The 17740-nt window shown below is 44.1% G+C and overlaps 1 protein-coding gene across 3 annotated transcripts in view; it reads left to right on the forward strand.

Annotated features, from left to right (window-relative positions):
• Positions 1 to 17740, forward strand: part of OSBPL5 (oxysterol binding protein like 5) — a 173931-nt gene that overhangs the window by 24152 nt on the left and 132039 nt on the right. The window contains exon 1 of one of the 3 annotated variants that reach the window (XM_028733321.2): positions 10701 to 11211. The exons of 1 other annotated variant lie outside the window; for it this stretch is intronic. In XM_028733321.2, the coding sequence (XP_028589154.1) occupies positions 11185 to 11211 (27 nt within the window). In that variant the 5' untranslated portion in view covers positions 10701 to 11184. Of the gene's footprint in view, positions 1 to 10700; positions 11328 to 17740 lie in introns of those variants that run through there. One more of the 3 variants, XM_028733331.2, reaches the window with a different exon arrangement.

Raw genomic sequence — 17740 nt, forward strand, 5'->3', positions numbered from 1 at the left:
TTCTTCGGAACACCTTTGCACTTCCTGTATGTACAAAGTTGTCACTTTCTGACAGATGTCTCTTGGTCCTATTTTTACAATGTACTCACCTTAAAAGCTGTGCAACTGTTTTCAAATGGAGTTAGTTAAGGCTGCAACCCGATACCTGCTTCCCAGGGAAAAGATTCTCTCAAAGCCCATGGGACTTACTTTTGAGCAGACATGTATAGGACTGTGAATTCCAAACAGGTCTGCCATTCCTCTCAGAAGAAGCAAAAATAAAAAAATAAAAAAATGGACACCATATATTTATTCATTTTTTTCTTCAAATGTACAATTCAAAGTGTTGTAAGTTCAAAGTTACACTTCAACCTGCATTGAGGTGGATTTAACCACAACCTTTATATCATTTGTCTGCTTATTTAAAACATTTATGTTAAACCAGTGGCGTAGCGTGGGTTGTCAGCACCCGGGGCAAGGCAAGTAATTTGCGCCCCCTAACCCGTGGATTTGCGCCCCCTAACCTGTGGATTTGCCCTAACCCCAGATGTTGCGCCCGGTGCGGCCGGCCCCCCCTGCACCCCCCACGCTACGCCACTGTGTTAAACTGAACCATGAGTGGCTAATCCCCCCCGGGGGGGGGGCTTGACTGAGCACCTCAAACAAAAATTTCTGCCGCCTCCTAATCAAGGGAAGGATTTTCAAATGCATATCAAGTAACCATACCCTCCTTTGTGGGTGGCTGAGTACTGTCTATGGCACATGCATTCATTGATTCAGACCAGGATTCCAGAATGCACTGGCCTAAGCGTAGATTAGTCCATCCCAAGATTTAGAGACAATTATGGAAAGAAGAACACCACATGTAACTTTGAGCAAGGAAAGCACTCTAAAATAAACTGCTTCATCTAACACAGGGGTCAGCAACCTTTTTCAGCAGGGGGCCAGTCCACTGTCCCTCAGACCTTGTGGGGGGCCGGACTATATTTTGGGGGGGGAATGAACGAATTCCTATGCCCCACAAATAACCCAGAGATGCATTTTAAATAAAAGCACACATTCTACTCATGTAAAAACACGCTGATTCCTGGACAATCCGCAAGCCGGATTTAGAAGGCGATTGGGCCGGATCCGGCCCATGGGCCTTAGTTTGCCTACCCATGATATAACAAGTAGAGCCTCAATCCAGGTTCTTGTTTCTAATACAACTTCTGAATACAACGGGAAGTATCTAGAATGAATCCAGACATAAAACAGTATGTTGAGGATCAGCATGCACAGTTCTGTATTGAGGAAAAACCTACTCCTTTTGTTACAAATAGGTAAGTATAGAACATCCTAAGGCATTACAGTGGTACCTCAGGTTAAGTACTTAATTCGTTCCGGAGGTCCATTCTTAACCTGAAACTGTTCTTAACCTGAAGCACCACTTTAGCTAAGGGGGCCTCCTGCTGCTGCTGCTATGCCGCTGGAGCACAATTTCTGTTCTCATCCTGAAGCAAAGTTCTTAACCTGAGGTAATATTTCTGGGTTAGTGGAGTCTGTAACCTGAAGCGTATGTAACCTGAAGCGTATGTAACCCAAGGTACCACTGTACTATATTGGGCTGGAGTTGAAGATTCCATCCTGGGACCCTTCTTGCGGTTGCTTCCACTCCACCATTCAATTGTTTGATTATTCTTCAACACACACACACAACTCCTATGTTTCAAAGCCTATAAAACATCTCTTCTCAGTTCCAAGCCAAGAAGCTTAAAACTTATTTCAGTTCTTTACCTTATAACCAGGCTTAGACTGGACTGCTGATCAAACAGAGGGTGCCCTCAAAGGAAGGTCTGCCTCCTGACAGCTGTTCAAACAAAGGAACATCCTTTGTAAAGTAGGATCCATGGCCATCTTAAAATTCAGTGAAGGTCAGCCGGGGTCCAGCAGCTGGGACTTTATTAATGCCTGTTTACTAAGGAATGGACAAAAGTGTTTACACTGGCCACCCTAGTCCCCAAGAGAAGAGCAGCACTTATTATTCTGCTCCTATGTATTCATGCATGTCAAAAATAACCAAAGCTAACGATCCTCAGAGAATTGCTGTATGCTCTGCGATGATTCTTAGACCAAACTGGTTCTAACAACAGCAGCAGCAACAAATAATGAACTCTGAATAATGTAAGGAAATACGGGTTTGGATATGGAGTTCTGGATCCGAATCAAAAGTCTCTGAGTCAGAGAACTTTGTTTGCTTGAGTATCTCTTTTGTCTCATTTAGAGTTTAAATTGTCTCATATTAAGGATGCTGAATCAAGTGCCTGGAGATAGCCAGGGTGGGATAGTATTTAGTGCTGCGCTAAGGCTAGAGTGAACCATCTTCAAATCCCCACTCCATAAAGATGGTGATGATGATGATTTTCCATTGTGTAACACTGTAGTTCAAAAGACACCAGCCCTTATTCTTAGGTTATGTGCACCAGATTCAAAAGTTCATCCTTTTTTTAAATTTTTTGCTCCAGCAGTTCTTGTGGCTGAACCTTCAAAACCTTTTTTAAAAGTTTTTTTAAACCACTCACAAATAAGATGGCCATTTGGTGCAGAACCCTACTAACACACATAATCATAAAAGAAAATAGCTGCTCTCAGCCCCTATCCTTCAAGCACTATTGATACATCTTCTCTGTGGTCAAGTTCTACGAAAGGAAGCATGCAATCTTACAAAAGAAAACAACAAATACTGAGCTGAAATAGAATAAAGCAGCCTGCACTTCATAAATAAAGCGGCTTGCACTTCAAGGAAGCAATTTTTCAAAGTATGCACAAATTTTATCCCAGTTTGAAAATGTAATTTTGTTATGTCTTGTTTTAAGTTGTTTTAAAAGCTCAGCAACTTTGCCCGAAGAAGCTCAACAACTTTTTTGCCTGGATTTTCACTTTTTGAAAATATGGCAACCCTGAGAAAAGATGTGTTGCTAAGTCAATCCTGCTTAAAGAAACCCTTTTGCCCCTGTATTTATTATGCATTTACTTTGCTTCATACAAAGTATTTTTTTTGTTCCCAAGTACTCGCAGCCCACAAGCCAACTTGTTTCTTTAAAAAAGCATGTTTCCAAAACAAATGCACTAATAATTATATAATAAGAAATATAATGCAATTCTACTGAAGTTAATGCTGTACATTTGAGTATCAAGGGGGAGGTTCATGGCATATGCCACACAAAATGCTGGATTTGATTATAACACATTGGAGTGTGTGCTTGGCACTTCACGTGCGTTGCCTCAATAATCCTTGCAACATCATTTTTGTATTAATCCTTGGCCTAATACTTCAGTCAGTAGTATTATTCCCATATTATGAAAGAGCACCTCAGATGAAACTGAGTTCATGGCAGATGTGAGATTTGGGTTGAGGATTTCTCTGTTTGCAGCCACTTCACCACACCAGGCCTTAGAAAAGGGGAGAATGGGACCTTCCTCCAAAATAAGTAAAGGAGTGGATTGGAATATATTAATTCTTGCTATGCTGGTGACAATGCACATGAAGCGGTTATATATATATATAAGTTTCTTCATAGAAATTGTGGCAAAGGTTTTGCTCAGTCATATGCACAGCTGTTTGTTGGGGGAAAAATCAAAATGAATAATAACACAGTAATCCCCCTTCTCCTGCACAGATGGGCCACCATTGCCCTTCAGCCTAGGCAGGAATGACTAATATTTAAAGTTTTGTCTTCTTGAGTGCTTCCAATTCCCATTGGCAACTGTTCTGCTCATGAGCCAGGACAGCAGTATTCTGGCAGGCTGAAGATTAATTATAATAGTCAAGCAGATACTTAACTTGATCCCAAAAGAAGGCAGAAGATTTATGGGCTGAGCATAAAAGATGCGAAAGGTGTCATACTCTACTATGGATGATTTGGCTTTGTGCCTAAATAATAATAAAGTAAGTTGTAATATATATATGAACAAATATATCTAATAATGATTTGGAAGCACTTCCACCCTGTATTGTATGATTCATTGTTATTATAGTGCTATTGGCATACCATCTACTATCTCATTCTTTCGCCGGGGGGGGGGGGGGTGTACGCACATGCGCCACACATCTCCTGGGTGACAGTTCCAAGTTCATAAATCAAAAAGTTATGATGTTCATGGAAAATCAGAATGAACCTGCATAAAGGGTGTTGCTATTCAGGAGATTTAGGAAAGGGACACAAGGCATAATTTGATTAGTAATTCAGTATAAAGGTACTGTACTGCCAAATGTAATTAGACCTTAGTTTCATTGCGATAAGATACCAAATACTAGGGGTAAGTGTACCATGTTGAACCTTTATCATCTACTTTGGTTCCTGCTAGGGAAAGACACCCTTGAGTAGGGATGGATTGCTCAGTCTGTTTCTGGCCTGTTTCAGAGGTGGTTCTTCCTGTGTCTGTTCCATCCCACGAGAGTGATCAGTTCTTGTGTTGTATTAAAGATGGGTGTGAACTTACAGCAAAGCAACCTGCCAGGTCTCCTAGCCTTTGCAGACATGGGACGGACACTTCAGCAAGGAGATGGCTTGTCTACACCCAAGCAGTCAGTCATACATTATTTATACACAAAGCAGCATACAGTGGTACCTCAGGTTAAGTACTTAATTCGTTCCGGAGGTCTGTTCTTAACCTGAAACTGTTCTTAACCTGAAGCACCACTTTAACTAATGGGGCCTCCTGCTGCCGCCGCGTCGCCAGAGCCCGATTTCTGTTCTTATCCTGAAGCAAAGTTCAGGATAATTTTGGGTCAGCAGAGTGTGTAACCTGAAGTGTATGTAACCTGAGGTACCACTGTATGTCAGTTTGGCCAGGACTTCCCGTCTCTCCACCTGACGAGATGAGGGCATCCTTGGTGGCAAATACCCAAATCTTAGATAGTTAGCTCCCTTTTCTGGGCTCAGAGCCCAACCCCCCCAAGCCCACAGATAAGGATAGCATCAAAGCAGGCCAATTAGCTTTTATCAAAGCAAATGGATGTAAACCTATATGAGCTCATTACTACAACAATTACCAATTACTTCTGAGGTTATCTTGACTATCAAGATGGCATTAGCAAAGCTCCCGCAACAGTTCGCCTTTGGTTCAACGCAGGAAGGCAAAGTTCTGCAACAAAGGAGTCTTTTGTATCCGTGGCGGCTCCCTGTGTGTTCTAGAAGGTTCTAAAAGCTGTGGTGAACCGTCATGGATATAAAAGGTTCTCCACTAAAGACCACCTTCTTCTATAAGTTGGAAGGTCGCAGGAATGGTGATAGCAGCAGAGCCAGCACACTTGTCATTACTGACTCCCACATGTTGAATAAAAACTTGCACATAACACCTGAAGCTGGGTAGAAAAGCATTGTGTTTATTTTCAAGATTGGAGATGGGCAGCTGTGCTGTTCTTTGATGTTGTATCCCATGTAAGGCTGTGTGCAGGCCTTACACTTGCCCAAAAGAATCCTGGGAACCATTGTCAAGTGTGCTAGAAACCATAACACTGTGAGGGGTAAACTACAGTCCTCCGGAATCTGTGGGGGAAGCCCTGTGCTTTAAATATATGGTGTGTGTGTGTGTGTGTGTGTGTGTGTGTGTGTGTGTGTGTGAAGCCTTGGCTTCTACTTGTTTGTTCAATTCTGTGTGGCTTGTATGACCTATTTTAAGCCATACTTTTTAACTGCTGCCTTTGTCTTAAGCAGAATAAAAACTGCTACATCTCCTTAGGGAGCTGGCTTATGTCAACTGCTCTCTCTGGGGACACTGGAAGGTTGTTTGTGGCTTTTTTCTTCCTTCCCTTGACACCTGAGAGCTGCAGCAAGTTCGCAATTAAGAGACCAAGATACCACTATATGTTTTCTGAAGGCTAAAATAAACCAACAAGGAAGGTCAGATTTCACTTTGCTTGTGAGCTCAGAAGAGGCGTGTATCCATACCTTTTACAAAACATCTACTTTGCTTGAATGATGCCTTTAAGCGTTTTAGCCAATAAGTTCATCCGAAAACATTTAAAGGTAGAAATACAAGGTTTTGTTCCATTAAGAACTGTATTGCTTGGGGGGGGGGGGCTGGAAGGCTGCTGTATTTGTAATCCACTTGATTTATTGAACTATTATACTTTTCACTGCATGAACAGCCGCGAAACCTATGGCAAAGTATTTTAATTAACTGACTACCAATAGATTGTTTAATCAATAGAGTTGTGGTTGCAGAGATGTGTTCATGTCAGTTATACCGATACAAGTGTGGTATTGAAATCCTTTGATCCCTTTTTCACATGATTCATCATTTGATTACTTTTACACAGTCTCATTATTTTCTGCAGTCATACCTGGCTTTTCTCTTCATCCTTTAATATGACATATATGATTGCTGCTTATTCCAGGAGAGGGGAAAGTCAAAACTAATTTACATCAGTGATTTCCTTCAAATGTCTCTAAGTTTGTCCAGTGCTTAGACTGAAATTGCAGAGCTAAAATTTTAAATTTGCAGAAGGCAAAACAATTTAGTCAAGTTGGACTACTTTATGGGGCTACCTTATGTTGCAATCCTACACCCAGTAACCTAGTTGGGAGTATGCCCCATTGAGCTCAATTAGACTTAGAGTACTTGCAGATGACATGTTTATTACTGAGCATTCTTTCCAGTTTGTTTGTGAGGAGGTTAAGAGACACTGGATCACACCAAGTGTTATACCACACTTTTCCTGTTACTTTCCTAATCATAATAAAATCTCATATTTTGAAGAAGCAGGTTTGTGATTAAATTCCAACCAAAAATAGCAACAGTCTGGAAGCAGATCAACACATCTGTCAATTTTAGTGTCTCTCAATTTCTATTTTCCCCCCAGTCTTAAATTGACTTCTGCACATTTCTTCATCAGTTTGCAATTTGTTTTTAAAATCCTCATGAAAGTTCATTAGCACTTAAGTGTGCGTTTCTCCTAATATACACATTTTGTATGCAATTTTGCCTGATATGCACACTTTTACAAGCCAATTTCCCCCCTAATACATGCATTATGTGCATGCTTTCCCGCAATTTATGTATTTTTGCGCTCATTGTTTGGTTGGAAAGCTTCAACACAAAATTCAGATGAGTGCAAATTTAGAAGGATAGCTGTGCTTCGGATTGTGTATTGTTCACAGTCTGAACCTACCAAGTTTCTCCTCCTTCGTACTCCTGAGTAAGCATGTATAAGATTGACCTGTTAGTGTCAGGTTATAACTTATGGGAATCCTGTTAGTATTTTTTGATAGTGTTAATGTGTAGGATACAGTTTGAAAACAAACTGCATTTTTAAAGTATGCATTTACTTCTGACCATTTGGGAATAGTGTGACCAATATGATCCACATATATAATGAGATTTAAAAAGTCATAGAAAGAAGATATTTATTTCTGAGTGGCGACTGGTTAAGAACGTTGGCTCTTCTGTCCATAAATGATCAAAAAGTAAAACAATGGTTTGGTGCAGTTTATTTTTATAACTGCCTCCCAGGAAATTATATTTACTTTAGCATGGGATAGGGCCCAAGCATGTGTGGATGTAAAGGGACAATTTATCCAGGTCTGGAAGTCTGGGGGACCCCTGCCTGGTCTGCAAGCCCATTATCATGTAGCAGGTGGCGGAATCAAGGCTTAGGGAACCTCCTCTTTGACTTCTTTGCACATGAACCTGCCTGGACCATCTTTTGAGGCCCATCTCTAGGTACGTGGTGACCCTAGTTTGGGATTATTTTGGTAGCAGTGGCCCTTTGTTGGAATTCCTTCCCCAGAGAGGCTAATCAGCCACCCACTCTGTTATCTTTTTGGTACCAGGTTCTGTTGGTGAATTGTTTTAAGGAGGTGAATGTGATTTTACATAGATTGCTTTAATTGTTAGCTGCTGTGGGAAATCTTTTATAGTTGAAGGATGGGGAAAATACATATGTAAATAAATAGATTGAGTCTGAGAATTTCTGCGCAACCTCATTTCCAGATCTTGCAGGGTTGAATGGAGGCAATGAGAAGGGGTGCAACAGCAGAAAAAACAACAGACCAAGGGGAAGAGGGGGAGGCAGGGTGTGCAGCCAACAGAGTGTATTATCTGACAGGGAGTAGGAGAGATGAACAAGCACCACGAGAACAAATTCCCAGAGACAGAGAGTGTGTGCTATGGGTCTGTAGCAGCCACAAGACTCACCCTGTATTTTTATCTCTGGTATTTGGAAGCAGCCTAATCTGTTTCAGATCTGTTCTTTGTCATTTCATTGTAACTTTTTATTGAGGTCCAAATCTGATCTGTTAAATCTGAAGCTCTGTTTTATCCCCATTCCCTATAGTGGGAGATCTAAAAACAGCTATAACTTCTTTCTCCTTTTAGCACAAGTGTATGAAATTTGTATTAGGGACGCGGGTGGCGCTGTGGGTAAAAGCCTCAGCGCCTAGGGCTTGCCGATCGAAAGGTCGGCGGTTCGAATCCCCGCGGCGGGGTGCGCTCCCGTTGTTCGGTCCCAGCGCCTGCCCACCTAGCAGTTCGAAAGCACCCCCGGGTGCAAGTAGATAAATAGGGACCGCTTACAAGCGGGAAGGTAAATGGCGTTTCCGTGTGCGGCTCTGGCTCGCCAGATGCAGCTTGTCACGCTGGCCACGTGACCCGGAAGTGTCTCCGGACAGCGCTGGCCCCCGGCCTCTAGAGTGAGATGGGCGCACAACCCTAGAGTCTGTCAAGACTGGCCCGTACGGGCAGGGGTACCTTTACCTTTACCTTTATGAAATTTGTAGGCAAATGTGTCCCTCCACAGTAGATTAAGTCTGCCAAATTTCAGGCAGATCCATCCAGTGGGTTTTGTGCAGAGAACTTTACTATGTGGTCTTGCTTGACTATTGCTGCTGTGATGGGTCCTGGGGCAGGGGGAAAGTCCATTCCATCTATCTGCCCACTCTGCTCCTGGTTGCTTCACTAGGCAGGATGTTGCTAAATCGGCGCCAATTCCGGAGATAGAGTAGAAACGACTGTGACCAATTGATTTGCATCTTAGCCTACAGATTAGTGGACTGCCACAAAGCCAATGCACACATGGTGGATGCCAGCACTGCTGTTATGATTTACAGGTGGCAGAAAATACGTGAATACAGGTGCAATGCCTTTGGTCTCCAGAGTGCATTAAAGTTCTGACATCAGATCCCAAGAACAAGAAGCAGGCATTTGTCACTTTTTAAATAACTAATATACATTTGTCATGTATATATAGCCATGTCTAGCTATAATGCAGCTTAAACAAAGGGGCCTAAAGAAAATTAATCTGGACACCAACTCGTCCTCCAGGGTCTCAAAGCAGACGGACCTTTTCACTGGGGGAAGCTCATTACAAATGTCCTTTTCCCAGAGAAATTACACGTGAGTGTTGGCCGGGCATAATGCTCCTATCAATACTGTGAAGCTCTGTTGGTTAGTTTGTTCCATTTAAACTGCTGTTAAAGGCATTCAGAGAACCATGAGGTGACACACACAAAAAGTGACAACTACACAAATCTGAGACTCCAATACTTTGGCCACCTCATGAGAAGAGAAGACTCCCTGGAAAAGACCCTGATGTTGGGAAAGATGTTGGGACGACAGAGGACGAGATGGTTGGATAGTGTTCTCGAAGCTACCAGCATGAGTCTGACCAAACTGCGGGAGGCAGTGGAAGACAGGAGTGCCTGGCGTGCCCAGGGGGTCACGAAGAGTCGGACACAACTAAACAACTAAACAAATCCAGCAAAGGGATTTGCACACGTATGCAATATGTTGCATTTCTATCCCCCTCTTCTTGCACGTTGCTCAGAGTGGATTAGCGTATTTTTTGCTCTATAAGACTCACTTTTTCCCTCCTAAAAAGTAAGGGGAAATGTGTGTGCGTCTTATGGAGCGAATGCAGGCTGTGCAGCTATCCCAGAAGCCAGAACAGCAAGAGGGACCACTGCTTTCGCTGCGCAGCGATCCCTCTTGTTGTTCTGGCTTCTGAGATTCAGAATATTTTTTTTTCTTGTTTTCCTTCTCCAAAAACTAGGTGTGTCTTATGGTCTGATGCGTCTTATAGAGCGAAAAATACGGTGAATATGGTCTTCAATTAACTTTCCATCCAAACACTGTCCAGGACTAGATCTGAGAACAGCTTCATCTTGTGCCACCTTTGAAAACACTTAAAAAGAAGAAGACAGTGACATATCACCATCAACAGGATTATTCTCTCCCCTGCTGCTTCCCCTTGTGCCTAGAGCTTTCTGCTTATGCCGCCTTCATTTCCTCTCCATGGTTTCATCATTTTAATTGAAGGCCAGTATTTGGACGCTGGCCGTCCAGCAGGGGGTAGCAGGCTCTTTGGCTGCCCACGTCTGCTCTCCTATTTTCTGCTCTGTTGAAAGCATCTGAAAGAGAAACAGAAAGAGAGCCACAAATTCGGGGGGAGGGGTAATCCCTGATAGTAGTAGTAGTAATAATAATAATAATAACAACAATAACAATCATAATCACAATCACAATCCTTCAGTATATGGAGACGTTCTGTGCTACTCCCGGCTAAACGTCGCTTCACTCTGGCACTGTGTTCTTTCTCCCCTGTTGCCTCTTGTATTAGCCAGCAAAACCAGGAAGACGTCGAACACGCGCTGGCGCGCGCGCACACAAACTACAAACCAAATCCGATCCCGAACTGAATTAATCCTCCCCGGATTTTATACGCCACCCCACCCCTCTTTCTCTCTGTGTCTCTCTCTGTCTCTCTCGCTCTCTCTTCCTGATGTGGTTGGATATAAGTCTTGTGGCATTTCCTGCTGCAGAGACTCGGTGAAACAGCTGTCCTGCTTTGGAGTGGCAAAGCTTTTCTTTCTCCCCCCGCCCTCCCCGGATCTGTTGCTTTGTTGCCTGCCTGCCTGCCTGCCGCCGCCGGCCCTGGAAACCGGGACCCAGGCGGGACGCTTGCCGAGGCTGGCTGCCTCGCTCCGGGCCCTCGAGGGCTCTTGGCTGCGAGGGCGCCAGAAAGCAGCGGAGCAAGAGAGAGGCGGGTGCGCGCCAGGGGCACCACCTCCTCCCCGGGCAGCGCGGCGCATGGCAGCGGTTTGGGGAAAGTGACACTTGGCGGCGCGGGAGGAGGAGGAGGAGGCGGCGGCCTCGAGCCCACGGCAGCTTCGGGGACGCGGTCGCGTTGTGGAAGAAGGCGACCATGAGCGACGCGCCGGGGCGATGCTTCCCGGGGAACTTCTGACTATGGTGAGGAGGAGGAGCTGCTTCTTGGCGACGCGGGGCGCGCGCTGCTGTTCAGCTCGCCGGCAGGAATTGGGGCGAGGGGGCTCTCGGGCTGCTGCTGTCTGCGCGCTGAGGAGGAGGTAAGGCGAAGGAGCAGGACGACGACATGTTTTCGGTTTGCCCAGCAACGTGCGCGCCCGAATGTGTGGATGGGGGGGGGGAGGTGGCGCGTCTTCAGCCTCTCCTGGCGGAGGAATCGAGCCCTCTCCAGGCGCACAATGGCTGGGCTGGGTGGTGGGGAGACGGGCGCAACCCGGTGTTTTGCATCGCTCGTGGGACGACAGATGAGGGATGGGTTTATTTTCCTCCTAAAAACAACAACATCGCCCTTAATGGAGCGAAGCTTTCAGCCCGTAATTTAGCGTTACATACGGGGATTCCCCGTTTTAAAGAGGTGAGACCCGAACCCCCCCCCCCCCCGTTATTAGTGGGATTTACTAAAAGGTCCTCTCAAATTAGAAAACGGACACGGATGTTCAGATCATTTTAGGAGGAAAAAAAAGTGGGGGAGACAAAGTGCACCAAAAATGTTTCAGTTCACAAAAACCCCTAAGAGGACAACGGTGGCCATGTAAGCAAGAACCCGGAGACGCTGTGTAGCAGCCACCATGTGTTCTGTCCTCAGTGAATGGAACACGAAGAGTCCCATTCTTAAAGTGCAGGGAATCTCATGGTTTTCAGATGCTTAAAATGCTGCATCCCCGACGCCCATTCCTGCATCAAGTAGCCTTGTCAGCTGCCTATGTAGCTAAAGGTGATGGCAATAACAGGTTTGTTTGTTTGTTTGTGTTTGAAAGATTCTTCAGCAGCATGTTTGCAAATCTGTCAGATACTTATTGTATCTGAGGTCTTGCAGAATTACAGTTTGTAAAATGCTGAAGGCAATTCAGCTACATAAGGCCTATTAGTTTATTCAGTGGGTTAAAAATAAACTAAATGCTAGCATTTTTTTTAAAAAAAATACCGTAATTACACAGCAACAAGGGATTTAGTTTTAATTTTCTTTGCTATGCTTTGCATCCTTCTTTTGTTTTCTGTGCCGTCACAGCAAATTTGATTTTCTTGAAGTTATTGTCCAGTGGTGGCTTATATTGAGAAAGCAGCCGGAGAGGCCTGTTTGTTGTTCTAATACCTTTGTATTTAAAGTGAATTTGTTACATGTATTGTTAGGCTCTGTCTTTGGAAAGTGGTGACCCTTTTGGTTATTTTTAAAATACAACTTTCTCCCCCTTCCTCCCCTCCAGTTATTTCATGTCATGGTGCAGTAAAAATAAACCTCCTCAGTGCCTTGAAATACAGAGTGAATATAAATTGGGAGATCTTGGAATGCAACCCGAGGAAAATAATGAAAACATCTTTCAGATCTGAGGCCAAATGTTACTAATGCTTTATACGTGGGCTGTTCGGGGCCAACATAGGCAGAGCATGTTGCTATTTTTAAGCGCATTTTGTTACAGTTTGGGATTTACCGGGGGAGTGATGGAATGTCAAAAGAAGTCAGGTCTTTGCCTAACAACTGAGCAATTAAGATTCATAACCGAGCCAGTGGTAGACTTAGCCAGACCTAATGGTTGTTGGCAGTTGTGATTTTTTAGGACATGATTTAAGCAGTCTGGCAGGTAAACCAAGTTTCAGTGTGGCATTTACAGGGGGAGGGGATCCAACTGTATGCTTCACAGACTGCTCATCCTTGGTACTTGGATACCTCCCAATAAAAAGGTTATGAAATTAGAGAGAGAGAGAGAGAGAGAGAGAGAGAGAGAGAGAAGGGGTGGGTCCCTGCCCAGCTCTGACTTGGCTTGGCCCCTTGCCAGCATGTGACCACTGACAGATTCCACAAGGGAATACGATCTGTGATAGAAAAAAAGGTTCTTTGCCTCTCTTGTATAGCAAAGGTGGCAATGCAGTTACACTTTCTCAAATGCTCTTGGCTGATTTTATCTTAAAGCACCGTGCCAAAATCAGTAATTGCCTGTGAAAGAGAGGAGTGCTCAAGCAAGGCCTTCTGCTCTCCATGCTCTGCCATCTTCTGTACAGAAGGGGTTCGGAATTGGGTACCCTAAAAATGAGGCACTGGAAACAACTGCTCTAGTGGCATGTATGTCAACTATAGCAATGCAGTAGAGGGTGGAAAGAAAAGTTTTGGACCAGATCTGGGATGAAAGCCTGACATCCACATGGATTACAGGTGTCTAGGTCAGGGCTCATATATATATTACCAGTGCACATAACCTTGGGCAAAGATTGTTTGTGGCCCACCATGCATCAATCCTGAATTCAGCAGAATTCATTTGAAAGGTAAGATGCCTTGTTGAGTCTTTGACTGGACTGCTGGTTGACAGCAGTAAAGAACGAGGAAGATGAATCCCTGCATTTGGAATCCGCTTTCATCATCTGCCTTGGGTACTCTGATACTTTTGAGCTGGTCATCTGCCATCCATAACATCCATAACTGAAGGAGCATCTCCATCCCCATCTACCTGGGCACTGAGGTCCAGCGCTGAGGGCCTTCTGGCGGTTCCCTCACCGCGAGAAGCCAAGTTACAGGGAACCAAGGCAGAGGGCCTTCTTGGTAGTGGCACCTGCCCTGTGGAACACCCTCCTTCCAGATGTCAAAGAGAAGAACAACCACCAGACTTTTAGAAGACATCTGAAGGCAGCCCTGTTTAGGGAAGCTTTTAATGTTTGATGGATTACTGTATTTTAATATTTTGTTGGAAGCTGGGGAAATCCAGCCAGATGGGCGGGGTATAAATAATAAATTATTATTATTAAAACATGACACACACACACCCTTCTCAGAGAGAACAAGCCACTTCAGACTTGGATTTATGTACAGGATTAAAGTGAGTCAAGGAAAGGCTCCTGGATAGCTGGCCGTTTGTTGTGCTTTCTCTTTCACCTTGGGTATGAACCAGACTGTGATTGGCACCTCAGGAAGATAAGCGGCGTTTGTAATTAACAGTCCGCTTTGCTGTGATCTGAAATTAACCAAGAAAATGAGCAAGCAAAGGGATGACAACCCTACAGGCAGCATATCTAAGGTGTCGTTCTTGGTACATGAACTGCCTCATTACTTGCCGTGTAACAGGCCCTAACAATACAGTTTCAAATACTTTTACCACCTGTGATTTTTTTTTTTTTTAAGGCTTAGAGATGGAAGAGGAGGGTGATAGATCCACAGTACTACAAACACAGAGAAGTTATTTAGGTATAGAAACATTTCTGTCTTACCTTTTTTGGCTTCTAAAGAGCCTCCATAGCAGTTTGCAACATTATACATGAGGCCTCCAAAGAAATTGCATTTTTTAAAAAAGTTAAGAAAGATGGGGAGATAAAGCAAGGGAATCTTTCTCTCTCTCTCTTGCTTGTCCAGTGTATTCAGTTGATGGGAATGCACAACTTCTTGGAAGTTGACCCAATAAAATATAAGTTGCTAACTACACATCTCTGATTTTATTGGAGGGTAACAGCCTCCAAGACTCCTATAATCATGGGACTCAAAATAAGATTGCAGATGTTTGGCAGCACTGAATCCCACATTTTTCCTTTGCAGTGACGCTGCCTGCTTCCTTTCTTCCAGGACCCAGGCATACAAAATTGGCACAATAATATTTTCAGTTCCAGAGCATCATTGATGGGGGCAAGAGCAAATAATCTCTCTGAGCCTTTGCCTTAAACCATTTCTGTCTTTCATTGTAGCAGATTAAATTCTTCATGCTCTGTGCATATTTGTAAAAAGCTGACCAACCTGTTTGATATTGCACTGATACTCAACTGCTCAAGTGAAAGGCTGAAATAAGAGGATTTTCCCACCCGTGAATTACTAAGTCACTTATTTAATTAACAGCTTGGAGGAAAGCGAGTGCTAAAACTGCTGGTTGTCAGAAAGAGAGTTTTCCTGTGGAGTACTCTGAGACCTCAGATTACTTGTGTTGCATTAGACTAGCTAGACATGAGCTTGTGTCAACATTTCACACTTCTTTGGTTTGCTCTTGACTGAAAGCAGCTGACCTGTTCAATGGACAAGGTTTTCCTTTCTTATCAGAATTGCTAAAGGAAGTGAAGGGTTCAGTGGGTGGTGCAACATCTTCAAAGTTCTGGGTGTTCAGAGGCACTTTGTCTTATCTAAGATTACCAAATCTCTTACAACAGGGACCTGCATGGAAGCCAAGATCAATAATGTTATCTTGGTGGCTTTTGCTTGCTTATTAACTGCTTTGTGTTCATATAATAAGCCAAGTTCTGACTTGCCTCCACCTGGATGAAGGTTCTGCAGGTTTCTTAGGTGTGTATATGAGCTGGTGTCATGGCTGCAATATGTGCCCTGGAAAGTGATTATTTTCCATTCATATCCCTGAAGACCACATATTTGCTTTTTAGACTGGTGAAGGGGGATTGCTGGAGTAGACCTACCCAGCTATTTCCTGCAGTATAACCTTACTCTTCTAGCCCGCTTTTGTTGGATACATTCAAGCATCCATGTGTCAGATTGCAGTCATTTTAAAAAAGATGACCATGTGTCGAATCATTCAAAGAACCAAGATTAATGTACTTATCCAACATGAACTAACAAAAGGCATGTTGGCACAGGTGAAATATGGGTTTGTTTGTTTTTTGCACCAGGAATCAAATGAGCTGTCTACTGCCTTGCTGTGAGAGAGGAAACCCAAATTGTCAGCAGGAGAGATTGTTAGGTGGGGCTCTGTGCTTGATCCTCAGCAGTGCTGGGGTGTGATTCCCCACCCCCCAAAAGCCTATTCCTTTAAGAATGGCAAAGCCTCTCTGGTTTTACATGGCTATGCTGCTAGGAAAAAATGATAGCATTAATCTCAATGGGATTATTATGCCCTTCTGCTTTTATGTTCCCCCATTTGTAATTTATTGCAACATGAATATGTGTGCGAATATTTATGTATCGTTGACTTATTTGTTTTGTTGGCTTTATTATAGCAGTTAGTGCAGAGGGGTGAAAAAGCTTGGGATGGATTGATAAATCCGTTTTCTGCATTTGTATAATAACTCTGAGAGACCTTATGAGCAGCAGGCATCTTACTCTCAACATTGTTTGGCTCTCACTCCCTGTGGACAGATAACAAGGCTGGTCCAAGGTATTTTGCTACCTGAGGCAAAGGACAAGGTGGTACCCTCCCCTCTTCCACAAACAGAAGCCAACTAGACTGAGAGTTTAATTTGCTTCAACACTGGTGATGGCATACCGTCCTCCATCCAACTTGAGGGCAGCAGGCTAGCTTATGACAGGAGAGGGGAACCTTTGTCCCCACCCCCCACCCCGTTGTTGAACTACAATGCCCATCATGCCTCTACAATGCCCCTGCAAGCATGGATAGTGGCCAGGGATGATGGGACTTGTTGTTTGGCAACATCTGGAGGGCCAAAGTTTCCCCACACACCTGACTTAAGTAATGTATGGCAGACCACATAGCTCACCCAGCTCTGTTCTCCAATACCTCACTGCCATGGTCTGTTCCCCACCCACCCACGAAGCATCTGTCTTATCGCCTCACTCTGCCTCCTGAGATGGCCTCGGTGGTGCATGAAAGTTGCCATTTGCTTATCTGCCCTCAGCACCGATGCCATCCCAATGCTAATAACAAATGCCTATCTTCATATCGTATTCATTTACGCCCGGGCTCCTTTCTCTCTCATTGCTTTGAGGTCACGAGGAAAGGGGTGGTTGATTCATGGATTTAATATCATGTCAGTGCAGTTCATTTGCCGTTATCTCTGAATATGATGCTGCAGACTCCTGGACTCTGCGGAGGTGTGGTAAACAGTTGCACATTTCCTTCACTAGAGATTAGAAGCCTCATGGAGCTGGAGGCTATTCATCACCCCGGACAACGTGGCAGGAGAAAACCAGCCCTTTCTCTGCATCTTGAAAACTGCCCGCTCAGCTACCCCTGAGCTCCATATCCTGTCTGGTTACTTTGTGGTGTTGTTGTTGATTTAATCACAAGGGAGGAAGTGTGATGTGACCCATATCAGATGTATGACTCACTGAGGGTGCTGGGTGATGTCGCACCACTTCCCTGGAAGTGCCATTGGAAAGGGCTGCTGGGATTAATAGTGGGCCAGCAGGTTGATTTTGATAAGCGGCTGGCACAGCTGTGCAGAGAATAGATTTTCCTTTCATGAGTGGAATGTCCGTGCTCTCTGCTAAACTGCTCTTAAAGGGAACCCACGCGGTGTGATTCCTGCTCCACATTTACACTGTGACACAAAATGATGGCTAACTTCATGGGAGCTGTCAGATAGTATTATTTTTAATTTTTGGAGGTAGGTGTTAATCTTCCAAGGAAGAGAATACTGTATGGAACAACGAGGGAGACTAGGGGTTGCCATTGCATCTTTTCAGGCATTTCATCTTTTGTGCATTGCTTTTTGCAGCTTTTCAGCCTTTGAGACTCCCAATGAAGAAAAGGAAAGGAAACCTCCACCAGCCACCTCCATGCTTGCTGAGAGAGAGAAA

This window comes from Podarcis muralis, chromosome 1 (genome assembly GCF_964188315.1).
Source record: "Podarcis muralis chromosome 1, rPodMur119.hap1.1, whole genome shotgun sequence".
Lineage (NCBI taxonomy): Eukaryota > Metazoa > Chordata > Lepidosauria > Squamata > Lacertidae > Podarcis > Podarcis muralis.